The 27,864-nt window shown below is 33.0% G+C and overlaps 1 protein-coding gene across 2 annotated transcripts; it reads right to left on the reverse strand.

The window, feature by feature from the left end:
- Positions 1 to 19,404: 19,404 nt before the first annotated feature.
- On the reverse strand, positions 19,405 to 27,839 carry LOC128188602 (peptidyl-prolyl cis-trans isomerase FKBP4-like). 2 transcript variants are annotated; one of them, XM_052859764.1, is made up of 9 exons: positions 27,513 to 27,839; positions 25,844 to 26,008; positions 24,394 to 24,492; positions 23,357 to 23,604; positions 23,175 to 23,258; positions 22,709 to 22,945; positions 21,601 to 21,792; positions 21,140 to 21,301; positions 19,405 to 19,790 (listed from the first exon to the last, which is right to left on the reverse strand). In XM_052859764.1, exons 1-8 carry the CDS (start codon positions 27,718 to 27,720, stop codon positions 21,149 to 21,151), a joined length of 1,386 nt encoding a protein of 461 aa, XP_052715724.1. In that variant the 5' UTR covers positions 27,721 to 27,839; the 3' UTR covers positions 19,405 to 19,790; positions 21,140 to 21,148. The 2 variants fall into 2 exon arrangements, with proteins under 2 accessions (XP_052715724.1, XP_052715733.1); XM_052859773.1 differs by lacking the exon at positions 21,140 to 21,301.
- Positions 27,840 to 27,864: the final 25 nt, after the last annotated feature.

Raw genomic sequence — 27,864 nt, forward strand, 5'->3', positions numbered from 1 at the left:
TTAATAGCAAAACATTTGAAGAGCAATGATCATATTACAATGTTATTTCAGAAACGTGTACAAAAAACTAGCAATGAAAATTCAGGTTCCTAAGTCATTGTCTCTATTGAATCTGCGTACAAAGTTGGAAAAGTTCCCTTGTTCAGTGTCTAAAACTTAAGAACAGCATTAATTTTTATTTTTTTCTAGATATGAAAAAAATAGAACTACAGTTGGGGTATACAGGATTCTTTTTGTGGATTGTCATGTTGTGAATTTTGAGTTTACTGATTGGGTGTAAATACAACATTGACAACATGACAAAATATTTTCCACTTAATTTTCACCTGTAAATAAAACTTCTTACATACAGGTCATATGAGATAAATAAATTGACTTTGAATAGATACCTCTTTCAATATACATTCATTGACTATGGATATAGATATCTCTTAAAATCTGTTTTGAGTTTTTATACATTTACTAAAATTTTGCCATCAGTACAGTTTTCCTTTACCAGTTTCTAACATTACACATGTATTAATTGAACATTGATTTAAATTTATGTTAATTTCCTGCAACAAACTATTTCATCTGGAATGTTCAGATTAATATTTACATTTGGACGAAGTCACAAAGTCGAGGATTTAAACACGCGATTTTGGTTATAAATATGTGAGTAAATCGTTTCTGCAACTATTTCTTCAAATATCGTACAAGATACAGAAAAGAGAGAAATGAGAGAATTTGGGGAGCAATTTAAATTAGAACCATTTTAACAAGACCTTGGACTTTCAGTAGGATGTAACGATCTATTTCTTGTGTCAAAACAAGTTAAAATGACGCTGGTTTCAAGCGAAATATATACAGCGATTGCGCAGTCTTCGCTCAAAAGCCAGACAACTCCTGTTGATTTCAAAGAGCCATTGCTGGGTGGCCTACAATGAAATAGACAGGTCTACGTCACCTTGCCGTTTGACTCAACTACCCAAAGTCCAAGCTCTTGTTAAAATGGTTCAATCAGAAAATAAACGATATCTGTTTAGGAAGAAATTAAAAACTACTGACAGACCGTTTGCTACACTCAAACAATTCGTGTCTTACAACTGTTGGTGTTAGCAAAGGAATTAGCCGAGTGATGCCGAATGCTCATGCTAAATGTCGCTTTTTCCGCTTTCGTGATCATGGAGCAAAAAAAAATATAATTTCAAGTCAAAACTATTTTTCCATTTCTACGGATATTTAAGCTTCTAATAATCTTAATTTTTTTAACAAAGGTGACAAATGTCAATAAAACTAATTGAATAGCGTGAACACTCTTTTTTGTCAATACTGACTCGAGGTGTTAGCGTTATATCATGTCGATGTCATTATGCTTCAAAAAGCATTTCATTCGCTTAACCTTTGTTCTATAAAAACCTGTTCTATCAAATTCGGCCATTTTGCCAGTTATTTCAAAGCTATGAATGTAAAAGAAAGATTTCAATTCTTTATACCTTTACCAATAGTAGTTTTTGTTTGTCTTCAATGTTAAACATACAATGTACATTACAAAACCAACCAATTACAATTTGTGTCTTTATATATTTTTGTTTTAGAGCCCCGCCCGCATGGTAATCGATTTACAATCTGGAATTTTGAATGGAGAACCCTAAACAAAATATTAGAAAATTGAATATTATTTGACTACATGTAGAGCGAAGATTTTGCATATGAAAACAACAAAACACATCATTGACCTGACCGTTTGCTTCAGGAGATGCAAATGCTTTTAACCACATTGCTTAACACTTCAGGCTCGGAAAATTTCATGGCATTGAATTCATTCAAAGACATTGTTAAAATGTTTGATTTCACTCGGATGTCAAAGTGCTTTGTTCAAAACAACTGGAGAAAAATCTAAATCTCAGGCGCACTTAAGTACTCTCTATCTGGAATGGATACAGATTGGTGTCGTTCAAAACAAGATTATTTCGGCTAAAAGAACAGTTTATCAACGAAAATGCTTAAACTATGCAGAATTGCTCTAATTTTCATTCATTTCCAAGGCCGCTTTTTAGAAGGTCATGTTTACTTATATTTTCATCGAATGTTCCCCTATAGATAAGTGTTGTTAAACAGTACACATAAAGTTTGAGGGGGGAGGGGGTGAGAAACGGAAAAAGAGGCAAGTTGACCCTTAATTATTGTGTAATTCTTAATGAATATGTATATGAAGACAAATATTGCATAAATAAAGAAAAGTAGATAGTGTATAAATTTTCATAATGATGCATTGGTTATAATGTACAAAATTTGCATGTTCATAAGGAGAATATCTCATTAATAAAATCTACCAAAAGCCCAATTTTATTAGACTTTACTCTTGTTAAAAGAGAAAAATGGTACGTGGTATCATAGAAAAGCAATATGGATCACGTGCTCCCCTCAATTATCTGTTGTTAATTGATTAGTCATACTACTGATTTTTACAATTTCTGAATCTTGCCAAAAGCTACAAAATGTGTAATGAACGGCCTATGTGATTGCATGCAGCAAAACTTGGAGGAATGAGGAAAAAATGGAGGTCATAGCACACCTCTAAATATGTGTGTCAAAATTCTGATAATATTGATTAAGAAATTCATTGATACATCCTAATAACTGTGTTTATGAAGTGTGGCTCGACACCGAGATAGAAAAACTCTAAGTCACAACCCGTGATGACATTCAGACTACAAACGCCCAGTACAATCTGAGAGAAGCTGTAATTTAAGCAGGTCAATGCAGATAGACGGAGAAATATATTTTCCCGCCAAGATCTATGTTATAGGTTTTTAATTGCGCACCGGAGATTACTCCGCGCAAATCGGAAGTGATGTCCCCTTTAAGTGTTTCGTCTACGTGATGAGTAACAGCACATGAAGGAAAAAAATAACACAAAAAATTAGGATGTGCGAGTATGGGTTAAAACTTTGCATCAGAGTTTATGAAAAAAATATTCGACAAAAAAGCCAACGTATGTTTGGTTGACAGTTTACCTACATTTAAAAGTGGTAATTCATTGTTCCTAAATACACTGTTCTAACATATTTCAACTATAATTTTGCAATAATTGTTCTAAAATACGAACTAACAAGTGAAAAGCATGGAAGATATTGCTAGTAAATATTTAGCTGTGTGTAATTATCAATTTGGTGACTTTATGCATGTTTAGAATATACCTCATTGTTTATTTACTGTTTCATACAAACTGAGGTCGAGCCTCAATCAAAAAAATAAAAAGACAGTGTGAATTTTTATCTTATTTTTTAATACGAAGATCAAGATCAACACATTGTCATCTTAAATTTTTTTTTTTATGTTTTCTTGAAAAAAAAACATTTTATAAGAGAAGTTTCAGTGCATTTGGTCGGAAGGTGTACATGTACGTGTTAATTAAATTTCAAATTCGCATGTGCTATTATCATGGGGCGCACCCTCATCAACATTGTAACGTCCAAACAAAACGTCACCGTACACCCTCATCAAAAATTGTTACGTCAATACACAACGTCACTGAGACTTTTTTCATGTTTTTTTTTTCAAAATTTCTCAGTTTTTTTTATCATATAAAGGAACCTATGGAGATTTCTGAATTCTAAACCAAGACTTTTAGCACAAAAAAATTATATTAAAAATCTGTAATGGCATAGAATTTCTTTCTTACCAAATGCGATATGACTCTTCCTTAAATCATTTCGGTTTTTAAGAAATAAAATCCGTCATTCCTAAGCACACGACTGCCTTAGTAAGTAGGTTTTTGTACTTCAAGTCAACAGTTCAGGTGAGTATCTAGGCCATATACATGACGTTTTGTCTTGTTGTCCGAGCCTTGTTTGTTGTTTTTGTTGTTGTTGCTGCTGCTGATGAGAGTTTGTTATTGTGAATATTTGTCTTTTTGTCAGACGAACTGAAACCGGGATTTAAGATTTCAAAAAGCAATCAGATTACAACTATACCAATTAAAACAGGAGTGGTGGGTTTTTTTTCCAACTACGTACATGTTACTCGACATCAAATTGTTCTAATGTTATCATCTTAAAGTCAAATGAAACTTTAATAATATACTTGAACATGTATATGTGTAGAGTCAAATAGCCGTGGTCGTTTTTACACTATATTAAATCACTCTGTAAGAAGATATTTTTAAAAGAAAATATTCGAAGTCTAAGCGCATCCTATTTGATTTTTTACAACTAAAACTAATTTTAAAATTTCAAGGTATGTCTGAATGATAATTTGTTGAACATCCAGTCTCCTGAAATGACATTTAAGAATGTTTTATTTTCACGTATTAAAAAACCTGTTTACGAATTCTGTTATGTATCAAAATTGTAAAATTAAAAAAAAAACACCTCTTTTTAAAAAAACTCATTTATTCTAACAAATGATATTGTTGTTGCAGCAAAAACAAATAGAAGGGGTCTTATCCCCCGTAGACAATGACACATTGATAAAGATATAAAAATACCATTTTCAATTCATAGAAAATGGATCATGCTTGTGCATTATTATTGTTAATACTATTTAAATTGAAGCATTTCTATTACGCAGGTGGAACAAAATGCTGAGTAGATGAGTAAAAGCACACGAAGGTATTAAACAAAAATCCAATAAAACACTCCTTTAAAATGGAACGCTTATTATAAACATTATATTGCATTGCAAATCCCAAAAGCTCTCTCTATCGAAAACAAAATATTAAATATTGCTCCCGATGTATTACACCAAAGTAAGAACGACAACTTGAAGTAGGTAAAAGTTTTCTGAGTCATGTTACCATGACAGAAATTAAATGGCCTCAAAATCAGCATTGAATCAAATATACAAATTATTTATTGTCCCATTATCAGTCAGCACAAAAATGGGTTTTAAACAAACTAATCATAATAGACGGGGGAGTGAACGCTATATATCAATAATTTAGTTCCAAAGAAATGGCAAGTAATTCTGTGTTTCATTTGGTGAAAAAATGTACGTGTTTTTTATAATGTTGTATGTAATGGAATGAGAAGCTTTTCTCAAGAGAGGTAGATTTTCTTTGGCTTTATCTTTTACTGTGAACCGATTTATTTTCAAATCTTGTGAGTTATTGACAATCTTTAAGCTGCAAAAATCCTCCTTGAAAGTTAATATACATTATTTATGTGGTAACTGGAATGCGTTTTACAAAAGAACTTATTACAAAAGTCGTAAATATTTCAAGTCTCATAGAATGGTCATCAATAAAAATTTATATAAGACCATTTGTTTTCTTTTTTTAATTTCCATGATTATATTTTACAGCCATTAGAATAAAACAATGATTAGTTAGTGATTAATTAGCATTCATTTATTTGGTCGTAAGTCATAGGTTCTTTTGTAAAATGTTTTGCAAGTTATAGTATGACTACCGGTATCTTACGTGTACCTCTAATAAATTCTCTTTCATTGTGAACCTACATTATATATACGGCATGTATCATTAAATTGATGCTGTGAGCTATTACATGTACTTTCAACATCTACGGTGATAATTCGGTGATAATTTGCATGTATTCTTTCCTCTTATTAGATTACGGGCCACCCATACTTGTGTACCACATAATCAGCATTCTTTACTAATGGGATGGAAGGTTGGGTAAATTCTCAGAATGTGTGTGGGAAAACGAGCTGGAACAGAATTCGAATTTCTGACTGAAATTTACGTTTCGGCGAATTAAGTTTCTTCCGATTTCCCCATCGCCCAATATTCAGAGAGCTTGCATTTAGGCAAATGCGCTAGCCAAGGTTGACGATTCACGGTGTCGCTCTATTCCCTTAGGATGTTAATATACATACATGTATTTACATTTGCAATTTATTAACCTTTTTTGTTCTGTTTGCACAGAAAACAAGAAAACCATTTCAAAAACACATATGACAGAATACCTTTCAAACCAATACAAAGATATTGAATGATCACATAAGTCGACATAATTAGTTAATCGTATATGATGCTGTCCTTCTAAGGGAGAAATATAACAATTACTTTCTACTGTGTTTTTCAATGAAATTCTTCGATTTATTTACATAAGTAGTTCCGAAACAGTGGTTTCTATTGTTAAAAGCACATATTAGAGATATATTTTTCATGGATTATATTTTCGAGGCACATTATCTGTAGGTGGTCCAATGTGATATCCGGTTTTAGAGGGAGCTGTTCTTGCTGTTATTAATTTACTCCCTCCGTGATCTGCAATTTCATCCGATTTATTTAATGAAAATAATGGATTTCATAAATTTGAGAATGTAAATATAAGCATCAAAGAATTTATTTTTTGGTGCCATCGTGTCTAACTGCCGTCAGTAGAGCAGACAAATAATCGTAACGCCTTAATAATCGTAGCGCGCTGACGTCCCTTTCTAGTATTCAAGTTTCTAGTTATTGAAACGACGCCATTAAAAATAAATCATTCAACATACAATGTAAAACTATCATATACTATATTCAAAATTACCATCTAAACATCTAACCCTTTAAACTAATCATGAACAAGGTGAGAATGACAGAGCCTCCATGTGGTCTTGATGACGTCTGGACGATTTCAATAACTAACCACAAAAGAAATCTTCCATCCAATAGTTGTACACCCATTTTAAAAATGGACGATGTAAGAATTTGTGATCTTTTGTAATAAAAGACCCACGACCAATTTTGTTAGGTATTGGATCTCCATTTTGAATTTGATTTGAATATTGGTACTGTTATATGTGTTTCGAGGGGTTGAAGTATGTAGTACAATCAAATGTTAAAAAACAATCGGTACCAAATTTATACGAATATAAACTGCTTTGTAAACAGTTTATAAAAAGTATGAGCGTTCCAACCGTTAGATTATGTACATGTTGCATAAAGCATAGTTTATTTTCAAAACTTAACTTGAAATTGAACTGATTGCCATTTATCTGTGCATAGGAGTTGATAAATAATGAATACGAAATATCTCCTGGTTAAAATACTTTAATATCGATTAGAAATCTCTATAATATTGACTGTCCTAAAGACGATCCACAGCAAGAAAACCTGAAAAAATTGATAGAAAAATGTATCACACAATACGGGTACGAAAGAAGAATTTCTTTGTGTAACAAAACATATAACAATTTATTAGACTTTAAAGAAGAAATAATGAATCATATGTATAGTAATGTTGGCTTCTCTATAATTCGTAAAATAAACTTAATAAATCATGTACTGGTATAAATCAGTGTGTATATATTGAACATAAATTCTACTTTTAAAATTGAATTCATATCTAACTTTAAGATATGAATTAATACGCCGTATTTAGGTTTGTTTAAATTCATCAATTCGGTACACTTAATAGATTAAGTGTTTTAAATTCGTTAAATAAACAGCGTATGAATATATAATTATCCTAAACTTAAATATTTTTTTCCATTTTAATTTTATGTTCAGTATGTATACACAAGCATAGAAAAGACCTACACGGACCCTTTAATCTGTCCGGGAGCATGTCTCGCAGCAGTGGACTTTGTAGTAGTCTGAGCTACACATTTCCCGGAGGTTGTCACTAAACAGTTGTTTCAGGTAATCCTCACAGGTGATATCCATTATCCCAAAGTCCGAGTCCTTACAGGTGCCGCCGTGACTATCCCGGCCGTCTCTCTCGAGAAGCTGTCTGACCAAATCGTCCAGCTTTTCATACTCTCGGCGAGTCAGGGCTGTAAAAACAGATAAAAAACACGTAACTTTTAGAATTTTTGTGTTAAATATAATTTTGTATATAGATAGTCTTGGTAATCACAAAATGTAACCGTGTCTACCTGTGATTCTGTTCCATGAATGAGCTTACAGGTGTAAAACAGTACACTCGGACATTGCCGGAAACCTATACGTTGGTCATAGCTGCAGCTAGATATGTAGCTCTCTGGTTGAACAAATTCGGAAAGAAAAACTGGTTCAACTACTAGTATCTCTGGTTGAAAAAATTCGGAAAGACAAACTGGTTTGTCTATCCGATTTTTTTTCAACCTGAGAGCTACAGATCTGCAGCTACGTTGGTCAATGTTTCGTCTCTCGCTGCATATACAACATGTGTATCATTACAAATTATACATGTGTATCATTACAAATTATACAACATGTGTATTATTAAAAAATTAGGCAACATGTATATTTATTTTTCCCCTAAACTTGATAAAGAAATAAATCCTAACAGTTATTGCTGATTCCTGGACGGGAATACATGTAAAAAGACTGGGATTCTAAAGGCGCCGACAATAACGAAAGTGACAATTAGAAGGTCGCTAAAATCTTGAAACTTTTAACACCCTTTCGCAAGGGAATTGAGCTTATATAACCTCTATTTTCCAGATTACGTTTTCTTTAATGTATATCAATCAGAATTAATTCGTCCAATATATTAAATGTCATTTGGATGATAATAGATGTGCCTGTTATTAAAAAAAAGGATATAAAAATTTTTGTAAATCTGTGAATTAGAATACATCTAGGCTGGCCAGAGAATTTTTGGTGTTAACACATGACAGCGTGTGACTTAAGAAGTGAACATCATCTTTAAAAAATCTTTATTCATATATTCATATCTCATCTACCGCCCCAGCATGCGCTTCGCAGTGGCAAAATCGTTTTCGCACAAGGCAAAAATCGAAGTGACGTCATATTTGTTAGGAAAATGTGGAAACATAGCCGTAAATTCGCATCACCAACAAAAAATGCCTCTTTTTTGGAAACGTACGTACATATAATAAAGTACATGTAGGGACTAACATGTTATTGTTAATTTGATTTACAAAAAGCTGCACTTAGTGGTACGGGTCGTTTTCTGATTAAGAGTAAAAATGTAAAGAAATGGTATTCAATTTTTCTTTATCCTACTGTCTTTTACAAGAATTTAGATTATCGGGAATCAAAATTAGTACATGTACAAATTTTGATGCCCGATAATCTAAATTTTTGTAAAGGACTCTGCATTACACAATATTCATGTGACAAAAATGAAACTTTTTAACCGGAAATTGAGGAAAGTTTGAAAAAGATAAATTGGAATTCAAAAGAAAATGCAAAATTGCGCATTCAATTGTATGATCTACAAAACCACATCACTTCATATGTATACATTGAATACTGTTATGAAAGAAAAAGGAATCATTCTTTGAGCATTATGAGGTAATACTTTTGGTCGGGGCGTGATCAATTCCAATTAAATCCCTAAGGGCTTCATGATAGAAATCGCCAGTATTTTACAAGGTATATAAAAAAATAAATAAAATCGCAAAATTTTACATCCGCGAAAATAACATGTTATTATAAATAAGCGATGGAGGTATATTCAGTACATGCTTCCTGAAAGATATCACAGAGGGTGCAATCAAAAGGATTCTCAAAACTTACGTGTTGCAAAGACACCCACAACAAAAACCATCAGTAGAATTGCCGTCTTCATCTCTGTTACCTGTCCGTGTCGTTTCAGGGCTTACACTGGGGTGGCTTACTCACGACACCTGGTTCTCTATCGGTGTCACGCACGACTTCCACGGAACAGACACGCCTTGTTGGTGTTTATCGTTGTCCAATCTCGATCGTAGAGTCTTCGGGGCTGCGTAGTACTAAATAACTTGGGATAAAGTCATCAATTTTCCCGAGTTTTATTTGATTATAAATCCACATTTTCACCAATTTTTTTTACTAACCATTTATTACCAACTATTTCAATCTATCGAAGTATTTGCCTTTTCAAAAAATTGATATTCTAATTATCAAACTTTACTCGAATTTTGATTTTTTTTTAATGGACAGTGTATGTATTGGTGTTTAGTATATCATCAGTATCGTTTGTTCTTGTGAAACACACTCCTGGAGTTGGTTTATCGATGTTTTTATCAGGCTGGTCTATGTTATACTACAATGAAGCGCATTGAAGTGGTAACATTTTTTCGTTTGAATGGAATGTTCCAAACTTTGTATCGAACGTCAATTGTTATACATAAGTCACTCTCATTTCTATTGAAACGAGGAAAATGGCATTCGTCTCAATGTACATGTATTTTCTTGGACGTACCGTTTCCATATTTTTTAGACGGTTTTACATGCACGCACTTTGAATTTCCTTGTGGGAAAATACTCCCTATTGCACTTTACCAGTCACTCTGTTTTTGCCATTCTCTATTGGTTATTGAATTAACTAGAATCTTAGAACATTTTGGCATGTGTAACTGGGTTATGTTTGATATTTAAAATGCAAATAAATCTAAGAACATTTTCATTTTGAAAGAAAAAAATGGGTATTAAAATCGACACAAAACTGATCCGGTGCGTGAACAAATGGAGAGATATCTTGTTTTACCCTAGGACCCTGGCAATGTTGACGAAAGCTGCATCCCGATTTTTAATCATATATAATTATGTCTTTTACGTTGTTTATAAAATCATCTTTATAGTTTTAAACGGTGTACACTTCAAAACATTGAATTGTGCATTCCTCGTTTCAAAAGAAATGGGCGTGTCTAATGTAAAAATTGACGTTCGATAAAAAGTTGAGAACATTCCATTCAAACGCAAACTTATACCACTTCAATGCGCTTCATGGTAGTATGATTTTTTTGTCAATTTTCATACAAAATATTGCAAATAAATATTAAAACGTTTGAAATTCGCGCTTTAACTGCATGGCACTGCAATTCTTTAAAAGCAATATTGTGCCCCACAAAAATTCCAGCTTTACTGTACATATATTTATTAAGTTTTGAAATTAGCTGGCAGATGCAACAATTCAGGCCATTTTTTTCAAATGCAAGTAAATACCAAACTGTCGAACTTTTTTTGTTTTGTTGTAGCGTGATTCGTGTCTTAAGGCTTCTGAATCACCCTATGATTAACACATCTACCAAAAAGCAAATCTGAGGAAACTATCTTGGGACAGTATCACTTCACAACCAGTTGTAAATAATTTACAAATCAGGTCAGGTTTGACTTTATTATGATATTATATTTACTAGATGATACCCCAAGCGCGGGAATTAACATTTTATCCATTATTACCCCATAATGTTAATATGTTGAACCATATTTTTGTTCATTTTTTGTATATGCTTTATCTGATTTTATTCTTTAAAATTGAAAAAAACCCACTGCATTGTTGGCTATTTAGAGGAGCGGGCAGGGATGAAAAACTAAACTTAAAGCCAGTGAGAAAAGAAATGGAAATTTGGGGGTAATTGGATGATTGCAATCAAAAGCTTTGCAAACATGCAAGTAAAGATGTCACGTAATCTCAACTGACTTTTTCAAATACGAGAATTGGGCTAGCCCAGTGAGAAAAGAAATGGAATTTTGGGGGTAATTCGATGACAGCGATCTTATCAAAAGCTTTGCAGACATGCAAACTGTTGGGTTGTAGATGAAAACCGGCTTCTATACCGACGGGCCGCCCCTTTGTGGCTTTTAGACGGGGTCACGTGACCCCGTCTATTGGTTTACTGTCAGCCGAAGTCTCAAACCGGACGGCACGCAATGTGCCGTTTTTGAAATGTTGTGAATTTCATTTTGATTATCTTTCACCTGAATACTATCAAACTTCATGCGCAAGGCGAAGTTAAAATCGGGGCGGGTGTTTAACAAATTAAATAGGTGTTTCATTGGCTTCCAGTCTACTTGCGGTATGACTGCTGTTCGTCTCTAAAGGAATTTTGTACAAAGAAAATAAAAACAAGTCTGAATTTGCCTTCTCGTTCGTTGGCTCTTTAGCTGATTAAACTGAATTTAAATTTTAAACAATGCATTGTAAGCAAAATCTATAATAGATTATACATTTTGGAGGACTTATACATCATATAATGTATACAATCTTATCGATTGAAGAACCAAGTTAAATGTTAATGTTCATGTTTTCCGGCTTAGTTGGAATCATGCTTGGTGTGAATTACATTGTAAAATAATGCATTACATTACCATTACTTCATGAATCAGGGCATTAAATTACCATTACCATTACTTAATTTTCTTGAAGTAATGCATTACCTTACCATTGCATGAGAAAAGTAATGCATTACCATTACTTTGTGAAAAGTCAATAAGTTTTAAAAAAGTTATTTTTAAAAACTGAATAAAGAGTTTTTGTAAATATTTCATAAAAAAAACGTGCTTAAAATATTTACAGGTTCATGTTCACTATCAGGTTAAAATTTAATGACATATACAAGATTGCTTTTGCACTTGTAGTTCTCGAAGTAAGGTTGGTCCCGTAACATTTACACGCTAATGGCGGAGTTGACAATCTCTGTAATTTATGTCTCTGATTTTCGGAGTATGATTTTTAATGAAAGGAACGGTTGTATCGTAATTCGTGTAGGTGATGCACGGGTTTACACAAAAAAGTAGTAAGTGGCGAACGGATTTATTTTTACCTATTAATTTTGCATGAATCGCAAATGAAGAAAATGGTGTCAGATAAGTCGGTCTAAAAAATCAAAATGGCGACCGTGACAAATCTTTTTATTGTCAAAGTTCTTGGAATATTATTGTAAATTTATTGTATTTCTAACGTCAGATACCTGTGTTTGTTATCGGTATACAAATGTTCACTTTGTTTGTTAATTCAGCAGTTTTAGAGTTTTCGGGGTTTTCATAAAACTTTTATTACGGATACCGTCCGACTTGTGGATTTTCCCTTGGATCACAAAATTAAATAAATCTAATGATTAAAATTATCTACTTTGATATAGTTGTTTGATTTTCCCGCTTAGTAGTAATTTTTAAAATTTTTCCTTGAGGTCTTATTTTACATAATATACCGTTGTGTCAATTTTCTACAATTATGAAGGTATCAAATGAAAGATCTTGTAGATATAAACAATGTCATATTTTGTCATTGTCGGGATTGAGTAAAATTTAGACAAATTATCAGACAATTACAAAAAAAAAACGAATTTAACATAGATTGTAACAACTATTTCAAACTCATAAATTTTGGAAGCATATTCGAGGAAATCCAGGACACTTTCAAGACCCCGTCTTTTAGTACTCTCAGTACTTTGATTTTTTCATGTATCGTAATCGCATTGTTTCGGGCATCTCCGACAGAGCTCTGGAAATATGTTCTAAAATCCCCCAAGAAGTTGCCATTGCTGTGACATGCTGGATTATTTACAGCTTCATGAATCCATTAGAAAGTTATTTTCATCTCAATAATGGAATTAAATATACTAACATGTGGTGAAGATTTTATTTTTAAATAAGTGGTTTATGTGTCACCATAATATTCGGAAATCTTTCTCAAAGAGATTATATGAACAATTTTGTGACATTTAATATAACTACCCTATATATAGAAAGAATGAAATACAGATTTGCGTAAATTTTAAAGAAACAGAAAGTTTTTTTTCAAACTGGACAACTTGGGTAGTAAGTAATTTGCACCCACTGTTATAAACGGATTTAGGTGATAATAATAGTTAATGATGCCTCGCCACAGGTTGTGCGGAATGTGTTACCCTCGGCTGTATAGGTGCGATAAAGATGTATACATCAAATTTTGTATCAAAAAGATGGTTCGAAATCTTGACCACACAGGTTGAAGGCTTTGTCCATTCTAAGTTTTCATGCCTAGCATTCAGAAATATGTACATGGGTTTGTTTCAAAATCCAAAGAAGAAAAATGCCATTCGTGTGTCTTTTGATTTTTGTTTTTGAAAATGAAAACATATAGAGATGAAACGATAGAAACAATGTCTTAAATGTATGAAATCAATAAATTGTAAATGTAGCGATAATATAAAAAACTTATATCAATGTCATTCAACTTTTGATTTTTTTTAAGAGTTATCTGCTTTTTTTTAAAGAATACGCTGTTGTGAAAAAAATCAAATTTTCTGTCAAAATACTTGCAATTTGTCATTTTAGATTAAGAAAAGCCAATGTAAATTTTATCAGAATATTTATTGGAGTTTACAAAATAGATTTTAAGGAAATATGCTTTTCCCCATTAACTTAAATGTAAAGATTAAAATTACTAGTTAATACAAATGAACATGTATCAACAAATCTTTAAAAATTAATACCATTTCAAAAATAATGCCAAGAGTCGATCAACAACTAGTTTTAAATAAAAGAGTAATAAGGTTGAGGTCGTTATACTTTGAATAGTCTATATCAGTACCATCCTCAGCCTGATTAATCTCCACCTGACAAATAATATTTAGATTGAATAGCAGTGACGAGACACGACTGGGCTTCAATTAAACAAACCTGTGTAGAAAAATAATAGTAAGGTGGCATTTCTGTTAACAAAATATTTTTGCCATAAAACTGATTCTGGCAAACGAATTAAGAAGTCATGCATTTATCGTTACATATACATGGTTATGTCCAAAAGGTGAGAATATAATAAAGCACACTGTAATATATGCCATTTCTGACGAATACATGTACATATGCATATCACAAAGGACAATAGTACAAAATTACACAGTTTATAAGTCGCACAGGTATTTATTATAAATAAGTAACATAACTAGACACGATCTCGTTGCGAGCAACGAGGAGGTCTTCCGTCTGATTTTAGAATTTGAGATACATGTTCGATCTTGATTTTGCTATTTAACAGCTAAACATGATTTAGAATAGAAAAACGGGGTCTACATTCTAAGGGCCAGATACTATTTTGTTTCAGGGATAAGAGCTTTGTTCAAAAAGTGTTTAGAAATTCGTTACCGTTCTTGAGATATCTGAGAAAAAAAATTTTTAGGGGCCAGTCCCTTACCTCCTTATTGGAGCCGCTGTACCAAATTTTGAAGGTTGCATTTTGTAAATTACATCATTTTGAGCATCTTTTCTTCTATCTTGCATTTCAAAATATTTTCCTTTTTGAGATATAGCTTGTCATAGTTTATGGACTCATCACCCCTAAAAAATCCTTATTCCATAACACATGAATAAATCATTACAGTACTTGGATACAGAACTGTAAGATAAACATATTTGCTTCTATAGCCTTTCATTAAATTTCCCTCAGTAAAGAGCTACAGTTGAAAATTTTTAGAGCCCTTTAGTTCCCTAATTCTAAGGACCAGCCCCCTTTTTTATATCAAATAAAAGGTCATTTAAATCTCAACACATTTTGTTCAACAACTGTTTAGAAATTCGTTACCGTTTTTGAGAGATATGGGAAAGAACGTTTAAGGGGCTGATCCCTTAACTCCTTATAGGGGCCGTTTAACGAAATTTTGAAAATTGCATATGATTTAATACATTATTTTGAGCATCTTTTCTTCTATACTGCATTTCAGAATATTTTTCCTTTCTGAGATATATGTGATCAAAATTCTGGACTCTTGGCCCCTAAAACCCCTAATTACGTAACACATGATAAAATCATTACATTGCTTGGATGCATAACTGTGAGATAATCATATTTGCTTCTATAACCGTTCACAAAATATCCCTCAGTAAAGGGCTACAAATAAAAGACTTTAGAGCCCTTTGGTCCTCTAATTTTAGGGGCCAGCCCCTTTTTCTTGATATCAAATAAAAGGTCATTTAAATCTCAACACATTTTGTTCAACAACTGTTTAGAAATTCGTTACCGTTCTTGAGATATATGGGAAAGAACATTTTAGGGGCCGATCCCTTAACTCCTTATAGGGGCCGTTTAACGAAATTTTGAAAATTGCATATTATTTAGTACATCATTCTGAGCATCTTTTCTTCTTTACTGCATTTTAAAATATTTTTCCTTTCTGAGATATATGTGATCAAAATTCTGGACTTTTGGCCCCTAAAAACCCCTAAATACGTAACACATGATAACATCATTACATATCTTGGATACATAACTGTAAAATAAACATATTTGCTTCTATAAATGTTCACAAAATACCCCTCAGTAAAGAGCTCCAGATGAAAGACTTTAGAGCCCTTTAGTCCCCTAATATTAGGGGCCAGCCCCTTTTTCTTGATATCAAATGAAAGGTCTTGTTAATATAAACTTTTTTTACATTACATGTGTTAACAAAATATTTTTCAGAAAAGAGATAAACTAAGAAAACCATGAAAAATTACGACGTTTTTTTGGTCTAAATTTTCGGGACCAGGCGAGCTTTAACGCCTTTTGAGCATGACAAATATAAATGCCAAATTGCACATCTACAATCTCTTGTCTACAATCCCTGAAAGTTTGAATTCAATATCTTTTACCGTTTAGGAGGAGATCCCTGGACAAGCCGACCCTCTGAAAATCGCTTAAACGTCATTTTCTCAAGAACAGAAATGACGTCATCAAAATAAAAAAATGTATATGAAGTTCGGACTAATATCTATTAGATCTGAAAGTTTTACGAAAATCGGTTCAGCCATTTCCGAGAAATCGCCTGCACAAATTTTGTAAGAAAAAAAAAATAATAATAATAGGGAAAAAGAAACCGAACGAAAACAATAAGGTCTTCCGTTGGAAAACGGAAGACCTTAATTAATAGTTATTCAGTTAGAAAGATTTTTAAACAGTCTCTTATTATTATTTTTTTTTTTACAAACGATTCAAAATAAAGTAACAAGATCTGAACAAGAGAAAATTGTGTTGTACAATTCAAAAAGAGAATACTGGGTACGGTATATGAATGACCCTTAGATGCTAAGATCATCATTATCATTCCGAACATTGTTAAAACATTGAAAATAGCATCACTATGGCTGGGCATCTTGTGGCAGTTCAATGAACCTCGGGTCGATGGACATATCGGCCGACCACAATCAAGATTATTACAGTTCATCATTTGTGTTTAGGAAAGCAACTTATTTTACACGAAAAAACGATTATTTTAAAACAACTAATGAAAGTGAGCCGATGGGCCTTGGAAGGACATCTACAAGCGGTTACAGAGATGAAAATGTATTTTATGTTTATTGCTTAAAAAATAATCACAGAAAGAATTTCATTTCATTACTTTTTGACGCGGATAGTTTAAGACTTTATGTTTGCGGAGAATTAATGTTTCGAAAAGGATCTTTTTGGATTAAAAAGAACAAAAAAACATAAAAAAAGGCTGTTTTATGTTTAGACATAGTATATTCTAAGAATTGCACGTTATTTGATAAAAATGTTAAAAACGCATATTAAAAATGCTATTTCGTCCAAAAATCTACAGATTGATCAGTTTAATGCACATTTGAAGATTTTCAGACAAAAGCATGAATTTATCTTCTTAACGGTTGTTTTCTGGAAGGGGGGGGGGGGGGGTAGAGAAAGTTCAAAATTATATGACAATCTTTTTGAGCAGAATATACACCCTCAAAACCCCCAATAGTAGAATCGCATAATGTTCATCTCCGTGATCGGTTTGTTCCGTTTCAGGCTTCATGAGATGGTTACGGTATTCACGACACCTGGTATTTAGTTAACACGGCGTTTTCACGGAACACAATTGTATCATTGCAGAATCTTATCCGTAAAATTACCTGGAGAAAGTATGCGTTTGTCCCAAAGGTTACTCTCACTGATTTCATCCGTTGGGCATTCAGTTGAGAGATTGCTATCTATATCATTATATGTATCGTTTTCTTGTTATGTATTTTATAAGATGTTAAATCAGTTGATTATAAATATATACAACAATACAATCTTAATTTTAAAATTTTTTAAAAATGTATAAAAATTCTATAATTATAACAGAGATCAATCATCATCTTACAGGGTGTTTGACGGCATTATTACATCATCGCAAACCTGAGTCGGAATAACTCATGTTTACAAACTATATCAAATCCAACAATAAGAGGACTGAGTGGTCGACAGTGGCCATTTTTTTTTTTTTACTATACATGTGAAAAGCTCTGTATAAAGACACAGGCAAATGTAAAACCGTTATGGATTTTTTCTCCATTACATTATAGTTTAGGACCGGACATTCCATGTTACAAAATTTAAGGTAGATCTGACCTGACAATCCAGCCTCCTTTGCATTTGCGTCGCGTAATTGCGTCATGTGTTCATATTCAAACAGAGCGGAAAAAAGTCTAAGGGAAACAGAATTTAAAATGATTTAAGAAAACTTATTAACACAAGCACAGTCATAATAGATTCAGAAAAAAGCGGACTATATTTACAGATCCTTTGACCATTGCAGGCACGTAGCATCCGTGGGGGGGGGGGGGGGGGGGGGGGGGGGGGTAGGTATGCCTTTAACTTGCCCCCCCCCCCCCCCCCCCCCCCCCCCCCCCCCCCCGATGCCACGTGCCTGCATTCGGTGCCAACCTGTATTACTTGCAGTTATTTTATTAGCGCGTGTCAGATAAAATGAAACGGTATTTTTATCCAAATTATGCGCGAACGTGTGATAGACAACTAAGCACTCGACACATTCAGCAGTAGGTATGTAGGGGGTAGGTATGCCTTTAACTTGCCCCCCCCCCCCCCCCCCCATGCCACGTGCCTGCATTCGGTGCCAACCTGTATTACTTGCAGTTATTTTATTAGCGCGTGTCAGATAAAATGAAACGGTATTTTTATCCAAATTATGCGCGAACGTGTGATAGACAACTAATCACTCGACACATTCAGCAGATCTTAGTCTGAATTAGGTATTATAGGACAAAAATATTTGCAAAAAATAAATACGTTATTTATGATATATCATATCGGCGACACGGGGCTGTATTTCCTCTCCAAATACCATTAGAACGGAAATAAAATCGTATCATAAATTCTCGGTTATTTTTTTTGGAAATCCCAAACTGATCATAATATACGAACGTGACTTTCCATTCTCAAGACTCTAAAATGTATTTCACCTCTACAGAATTGTCGCTCGGCGGTTTGAAATTTTATCGTCGGAAGAAGAAATGAAATCTCTTTTTGAAATAAATTTAACCAATCGCAATGCCCCAAGAATCTTTGCTCTTTTTTCTCTGTCTCAAGGGCACCATTGTCGAATACTAATCGACATTCCTTTGATAAATCATTGATCCCAGATAAATAAATTTTGATTTATATCTCCCTCTCTCTATTTAAAAGTTGCAGCGATAAAAGGTTTGACTAGTAATAAAATAATAGAACTATGGAGGTTAAAATTTCGTGCACATTTTCAATTTTAATTTCTTCAGTAGCATTCATAACATCTGCTCTAGACACACTTGATTTTTAAAATCACATGTAACACTTTTTCAATAATTTTACTTTTTATGCTGTTTCTCGGCATTTGAGGCAAGCAATTCAAAAGATTATCGTAGAAAAATAAAACTGATGTCGTATTTACACAATCGTTATTGTTACATTATATTTAGTTCATATCTTTTAAGAAGAGAGTAAATAATAATCGACAATTCCCGATTTACCGTTGTGAGTAAAAGTAAATATTTTCTTTATTTAATATCGAGTCGCCCTTAAACTAAGAAGACGATCAAAAAAATCACGTAAAACATTTTATTTATCAATTAAAAAATTATCTGTCTTACAGTAGCATTCTTAGGTGTAAGTAACATTGTAAATGAATAATTTTGTGTGCACATGTACACTATTTTGCTTTTAAAGTAAAACCAGTTCATTTGTATCTTCTGTAACAGTGGCACGATAATGATGTATCTACGTTATTCCTGAAAATATCTCTTGTTTACGATAGCATACATATAGTACAAATTGATGGCACTAACAAAGAAATAAGAAAAACAACAGATAAATCATATCAGTCCCGCTTCTTATTGCTGTAGTCCTGTTCTCACATGGCACCCTCTAATAATTCTCACAGACTTGGCTCTTCTCTGTTTACTTGGAGTCAGCTCCCTTCTCACCATCAGACTGAAAAGTAAAGAATTTGCTCATGATATTAAATGAGTTCCTTTGTTTTAGGCACACACCTGAACACAATTGCGGGGAGAAGGGGAAATACACAAACCTGTGGAGTTGGATATGTCTAAATTGTACACTGTATTCGAGAAAAGGGTTCTTATCTGGCCCTTAAATTCAAATTATATAGAAAGTGCAATTTTTAATGATATAAAAGTTCATGCAGCTTCAAGATGGATTTCCTGATTTTCTTTTAATATCTATATGGAGCATTTTAACATATTACTGGTATGAGAAAATATATTAACAACCACATGAATAATGATCATTTTGAGAAGTTACAACATTGGCCAACAAAGAACAAAGGTCAAACTTGCCTCCCACCAGATTGACCCCCCTCCTCTTTTATTAGCAAAAACTGAAGAAAAAAATTCTACACAGAGATTTTTATTTCCTTACCAAGTTTTAATATGCTAAACTTCAAGTTGGAAAAATAGGGTCTAGAAACCTCCAGGCGGCAATTCCAAACAAACAATTTTTTTAAGGATGGCCTGATCTTTTTAGTGAAGTCACGGACTAAATTTGGCTTTCACAAAAATAAATAGTGAATGTCTTTTTTCTATGTAAGATTAATGTTCTGGATTAACAAAACATGTAATTATTTGTATGAAATTTTCAATAAAATTGAGGCCATTATTCAATGATTCTTTAGCACAAAGCTAATGAATACATGAAATCAATATGGCTTAATTTGCTTAGTCTTGAAAAAAAACCCCTACAATGTATAAGGTAGTGGCAATCTATAAAAATACGCTTTCCATTAATACTTGTTCATGAACATTTCATTGAATGCATTGTAATGCTACACAAGTATCTCTTTTACCTTCTCCTTCATGTCATATTTTGGGGTTTAGATAAATCTTTTTGGCCAATGATAAAAGAAGGTGAATTTACAAAACAAGTGCTGCAAATTTTATTTGACACTGCAATAGACACAGGGTATCATGCACAAAAATGAAAATAACCTGGTTATTTCTGAAGGTTGTTCTTGTCTATATATCATATTTAACAACAAAAGACTATATATTTATACATAATAAGGGCCTAAAATGGCCCCCTAAAATGAACATCATTTTACTGAAATTCTTTGTACATTAAATGTACAATTTCATGTACATTAAATACTTTAAAAATGGTGAATTATGGGGGCCAAATTTGTTCCAGTTCCAGGTCCAATAATCACCCAACTGGAAATCCTCCCTTTAGGCATGTACCGGTATAAATCACACCAGTTCATGAGGATCTACATAGCCTCCATTGAGGGCCAGGTTTGTGCAATTCTATAATAGAAACAGATTTACCATGGAGCCTCAGTCATCCCCAGGGGGTTGGGACACATTACATCGCTCGGGCATCTTTTCTCCGAAAGCCTCACATTCTTGATCAAGGGGCAGCATGCCATGAGCCATTTTATTATCCCATTCTCCAATTTCCTCAAAACCATCAACAAAGCGATTTTGAGGCTGAAAAATGGTTGGATTTGTGCATGTACAAAGGTCAATAAAAACTACTGAAATGGTCCACGTAACTTATATTTCTCTTGATAGGTGTTATTTGAAGTCCCCCAAGTAAGGTCTTGTGCTGAACTCCACAAGGAATATTCTGCTTAAATATGACCGTAGCACAAAGGATACGCATTGAAATGATACAAAATAGTGTCAGATGAAGCAAAAAAACAAACATGTATACATTAAAGCTAAGGCTGAATGTTATACTTTCTGTATTAAAAGCTGAATGATCCTAAGATTTGTTTTAATTATACCTTTTTAGAATCTTCAGCAGCAAACTTTTCAAACATTCCCTGGTACTTGGCTTTTTCCTTCTTGTCAAACTGTTTTATCTTCTGTTCACAAATTTTGACTTGATTTTTAGCGGCTTTATTGTCCGGCTCTATCTCACACACTTTTTCAAAGTCTCTTCTGGCAAGGTCAAAATCATTTCCAGCATAGTAGGCCTTAAAAATATATGCAAAAGAATTAATAATTAAGAATATATGTTTAAAAGTTACAATCATGTTTAGATATCACATACAATGCAATGTTAAAAAATCTCAATGTTAACTTTTCCACTATCTCATTTACTGTTTCATCAATGCATTAACTCACTATCCCATGAATGTTTTACTTCATGTTTCTCATTTAATTATTCATCATCTCATTAACATCTCATTTACTGTTTAAAAACATTTCATTCTGTTTATGCATTAATTTTTTTTCTTTATGTGACTGTCATAAAATGTTACACATCTTGAAAACTGTTTGACTATCTTTTTTTTGACTGTTTCACTACTGCACTGACTGTTTCCCCATCTCATTCACTTTCACTTACTGTCTCATTACTTGTTTTCTCATATCATTATCTATTCCACTATCCCATAAACTCTTTTGCAATCTCATTTTAAACTGTTTCACCATCTTATTAACTGTTTCACTACCTCATAATGTATTTCCATCTCTATCTTCCTACCAGTCTTACTGCGGTATTCATTCTTTAATAAGTTACATCAAGCAATAAGCTAAACTGCTTTAAACTGCACTTAATACCTTTATGCTCTTTGCTACTGTATTTATCTCTTTTAAAAGCTGACATGATAGTTGTCTTGCAATCATCTCATTATTAGTTATCTTCGCTTGTTTTCTATCTCATTAGATGCCTTGATGTGATATCTCTCTAGAACTATCCCACTTAGCAATCTTAGATATCTTGAACAGCTTGTGTTTCTGCTAAATATTTTGAATTCATAATCTTGCTATAAAACTCTCTAAATTTCCTGCTATTATTCTAAGTCATAACTACTGCTATCGTTAATCGTTAGTCTGCCTATAGCTGTTTACATTTTCAATATCTGGTAGTCCTATCTTTTGCCTTACCTGTCCCCTCCTGAAGTAAGCTTTAACACACTTGTCGTCCAGGTCCAGGGCTTTGTTACAGTGGTCGCGAACTTTGACATACTGCTCCATCTTCAGGTGACACATGGCCATGTTGAGGTGAGCTTGGACGATAATTTCCTTCCGCTTCTCTTCATCCTCACCCTTAAGGGTCGTCTCAAACTCCAAATTCTTCTGACATTTATCGTAGTACTTCAGGGCTACTTTGTAGTTACCCTCCTGTTTAACAATAAACAATATGAGAATTAACAGATTTTCTTTCGAATTTGGAAAAAAGAATTCTGTTAGATATTGGATGATCCAATCTAATTAAATTAGACTTATAAATCCGTTCCTCTATGATATGCTATACAAGTAGCGATCATACATGAGTGAATCTAAGATCTGATATAATTTTAATAAGATTGTGGATGATCAAATAAATATTTTTATTCATTATGTATGATACCTTGAAAAATTTTGTTCCCTTTGTTTTGGCTATAATGGATTGCTCCAGTTTTTCATGGGGCTCCATTTCCCAGCTTTCTTTTGCCTAAAAAAAAAGAATTAAACTTGAAAACTCCATTTAAAAAACTGAGAAAGTAATACATGTACTAATGTTGTAAGTTGAGAAATATCATGATTACCCACATTTTCAAAGCTGAGTAGTTCTACATCATAAACAAGTTCAGCATCCGGAGGCACCCCTAGATCTGGATTTCCTTTTGATCCGTATGCCATACTGGGCTTGATGTCCAGCCGACATTTCTCTCCTTCCTTCATTCTCTTAACCGCAATGTCTAAACCCTCAATGACATTTGAAATGACTGCATCTCCAACTGTAAACTCCACCTCCCGATCCTCAAAAACATTTTCTCCATGTCTCCCAACATAGTGCACTGTAAAAAGTTTTAAAAATTTTCCGGCCATCCTTAAAAAAATGTTTGTTTGGAATTGCGGCCTCAAGGTTCTAGACCCAAGAGGGAGGGAGGGAATTTTTTCTTTCAAACTTGAAGTTTAATTACTTAAATATTGGTAAAAAAAAACCCCCAAAAATCTACATAATTATACAAAAAAAGTTCTTCACTTTTTGCTAATAAAATGTTATCAGCAGGGGTATTTCAATGAGGAGGAGGCAATTCCAAACAAACAATAATTTCATTTTGGCCTTAAAGGTTTATCAAATCTGTGTATACTTAAAACTGCAAATCTCATCTCTTTCATTGAATATAAACTCTTTCACTTTCACAAAGAGTATTCTAACATCTGGAACAAGGCTTAAATCGTGATCCTCAGATACATTAATCATGCAAGTTCGGTTCATATTGCACACAACGCACACACTGGTATATACTTAATTTGAGCCAGCTCCAAACACTTTATTAGGCTTTGCATGTTGCCCAGTAATTAAGTGCAAATTGCAAAGTTTACTAAGATGAAATGCAGTTAAAACTGTTATAATGCGCAGAGAGGGTTTTTAACTACTGCTTTACACAAAGTATTAATAAATGGTGAAATACCATATACCATTCAAACAATGGCTTCAATATTTAGTTCTCTATTTGTTTAATAAGTATATTCTAGATGTTAATGTCATCATACATTAAAAGAGTGAATATCTAAGTGAGCTATGGATTGATTCAGCATCACGGAACACTGAGATTGATCTGTACAGATCTAATATTTACCTTTGACCAAAGCGCCTTCGTTTGGATTTTTCCATCCTTTTCCTTTTGTTGTGATATGTCTGATGATGGATCCATCATTTTTCAATGACAAATCTTCACCTAAAATCCAAGGAATACATCTAAGTATAAGTGAGTGTGTTAAGATTTTTTATGGTATCAAATTACCTGCACTTGTGGGATTAGCTAGGGAAACCAAGACTAAACTCTTTGATTTATGTTTATCATTTCAAAAATCACATCAAAGTATTAAAAAATTTTCAATGATATTTTTGGCTTTAAAAATAGTGCATTTCCTTTATCATGTTTATAGCAACATGCATTCCAAGAGAACAAATTAGAGCATGAATACACATGTATGAACTTTAAAAAAATTCTTTTTGTTGAATAGTTATTATTATTGCTTTAATATTACTCGATATAATATCAATTCTGAATATTCAAGGTTTCAGCATATATTCATTCACATAACAAAATAAAACACCTTTGGCAACCAAGAGTGATGATTTGCTGCTATCTCTTTTTAAAGCTGAACACCGCTTGTAAATAGGCACCAATACCTGGTATATAAACCCCTCAATTTCACTATACTTGACTGCATACCTGAAACTCATGGCAGACATGTTGTATTCCTTTCGTGGTCTTTGGATTTTATGCATTTATTTCTTATAATGTATGCATATTCTGTTTGTAAATAATGTATTTACCAATTAATATGATGTTACCATTCTCCTGGCGAGAAAAAAATACCGTAAAACGGGTATTTTTTACGTGCTGCTTATTTTTACGAGTTTTATAAATCCGTAAAAATTAAACGCGTAAATTTTCACAGAAGTAAAAAAAAAAAAAAAAAAGTATTTTTTAAAACTACGTATAATGCCACGTTAGTAGCTAGATTTCAATCACTCAGTCATTAACTATGACGGGGATACGAACCTAACAGTAACACAATTTTCTGATTTGTATGTGTGTTAACTGTAACAAAGTTATGGTGAAATCCCCCCTTTTTACCACAGATGATTTTAAATTTTACGGACATGTCCAATTTGTAAAAAAATTAGGCGTAAAAATTCAAATCGCCCTATTTTAAGTAAAATTCGTAAAAAAATCACAGCAGTAAAAATTACCCGTTAAACGGTATGTAAAGTTTGAAAATAAACTTCATCACGACGGAGTAACACGGCGAGGCAAAATGTACGTCCACACAGGTGAGAGCTCTACAGCAAAATACTTTGAACTGTTAAGAGGTCTGTGCCTTATATAGGAGTTATAGGGGTAGCAGTGGTGAATGAGAAATATGGCGGACAGTGCCTATTTACGAACTAGTGTTCAGCTTTAAGAAGAAGGGACCAAGAAATTTGCACTGTTGGCTAGTAAAGATAAAAACAAACATGTACCAGTACATTTTTTTATATAAACAAGAGTAGTCATATCTATGAACCTTGTGCTATACCTTTCCAACTAACAAGCTCCACTTCAAAGATAAGGGTGGCATTGGGTGGTATCTTGGGTAATGACCCCGCTTCTCCATAAGCATACTTAGGTTTGCAGGTGAACTTGGCCAGTTCTCCTTTCTTCATGGTCGCAATTCCCAAATCCCATGCTTTAATAACTGATCCTAAAAACACACAAATATATTTATTTATTAAAAAAAATAATAATAATTCACAGTCTTCTGTCCAATTGTTGATAAAAATTAGTCTGTAAAAAATCAATACAGACATATTAAAACAAAAAAAAATAATATTTAAGGATTCTATTAATCTTTCCAAATATATCTAAAATGTTGTCTTTATATCAAAACAAATACTATTAAAGGTCCTTGACTATTGGTATCTCTAAAGTGTTGTTGGAAAGTTTCAGTCTACTAACCCTTACGTACCAAGTTCAAATATAAAAAGGACAATTGTTTTTATGAACAGCAATAGTGAATACATTTTTATAACTTATTTCCCCAAAATTCACTTTTTTCCCCTAACATTTTCAAGTCAAATGCATGCTTTAATTTCATATCTTGAAGATAAAAACTTAGAGAAGTTGGGCTTGTATGCAAAACATTTCCCCAAGGTGTGGAGGACCCTTATAGAGATTATCAAATCTCTACCAAAAGGTATATTGACTTATACACTGCATAGACGTATTATCCCCAAAATACAGCAATTAAAAAAGGCAACAAAACTTTTCTGATTGTAATGCATTGATAATAATGAGAAAGGTAAACTTTGTTTTGTAATGTAACAGTCAAATGTTTCGATGTTTTAGTTTATACTACCAATTTTGAATCACAGAAAAGAAACCAATGATATACAAATATCAAATAAACACAAATAAATTTTTATATCTACAATGAATATTTCCCCCTTTTGCTTTATTAAGAAACTTGATTGTGCTCTCATAAACACGTGAGAAGAGTCGAATTTAAATCCTTCATTTCAATGCTACAAATATGAACACATTTACCTCTTAGACATGGTACATGCTTCCAAAATTTTTATTTTTTTTTGAAGTGAAACAAATCCCAGATGTAAATGTTAAAAACTATGAATGTAAAGCAGATGTGTGCAAGAAGTTACATTTGAATATATTCTATAGAAAAATATGTATCATTCAAATCAACTGTAAGATGCAAAATACTAGATTCAACATGTTTTTACTTTATTGAAATTCTAATGACAATTTGTATTATCAAGAGGAGAAATGATAGTGTATGAATGTGTCTGATTTTCATAAACAATTACATATTTTGACTGATCTTGGTTGCAGCTACATTTGAAATATATAGTCAATATCATAATGTAACATGGGGGTGTTAAACAACGGATATTCAATCAAGTAAAGCAGGAAATTTTCTCTAGCGTTGAAAACTGTAGGAAATGTTCAATATAGAAACACTATTTTAAGACATAGAATGCAGTGTCTCTTGTGAACAGAAATACTGGGAGTTCACCTCCCATTTAGTTAGCAAAATAATGGTCCAATTTAGGCAACTGACCATCAAATTTTAATTAATCTACAAAAATGTAGCCTGTGTCTACCTGATATTAATTCCAACCACTTCAAAAACTGAAAACGAAACTAACTGAATAAAATGATTCAGAGGTCGCAACCCGCATGTTTCTCACCTTTCCCAAGATCAAACTTGAAATGTTCGCCTCTATCACGACTCGAGTCGAACTGTGTTCCATCGTCCAGTGACCCAACGTAGTGGACGGAGACATTGTCTCCAGGCACGGGGCTCTCGTTTCCTTCCCCGGCACGTAAAATCTGCTTAATCACACCTCCATCCTTGTCAGGGGTAATGTCGGTTGGTTCATGCGCTTCTTGTGTCATTATTCACCGCTGATTCACGCGTACAACTTGTAAATAACAGTAAATATCCTCTTTTTTGTGCACGTGCACAACAATTTATTGTTCTACTTTCCTTTTTGTCGATTTTCGCGAAAAGTCCATAATTTGTGATTGTCGATCCCGATT

The sequence above is a fragment of the Crassostrea angulata genome, chromosome 1, assembly GCF_025612915.1.
Source record: "Crassostrea angulata isolate pt1a10 chromosome 1, ASM2561291v2, whole genome shotgun sequence".
NCBI classification, from domain to species: Eukaryota; Metazoa; Mollusca; class Bivalvia; order Ostreida; family Ostreidae; genus Magallana; species Magallana angulata.

Excerpts from the sequence above, each read along its gene's own strand:
- LOC128188602 (XM_052859764.1), bottom strand. The coding sequence starts at position 27,720 with ATGACACAAGAAGCGCATGAACCAACCGACATTACCCCTGACAAGGAT. Across the intron at positions 22,946-23,174 it reads AGGGAACAAAATTTTTCAAG|GAGGGTAACTACAAAGTAGC; the intron begins GTATCATACATA and ends ATTGTTAAACAG. Across the intron at positions 21,302-21,600 it reads CTGCTGAAGATTCTAAAAAG|CCTCAAAATCGCTTTGTTGA; the intron begins GTATAATTAAAA and ends ACCATTTTTCAG.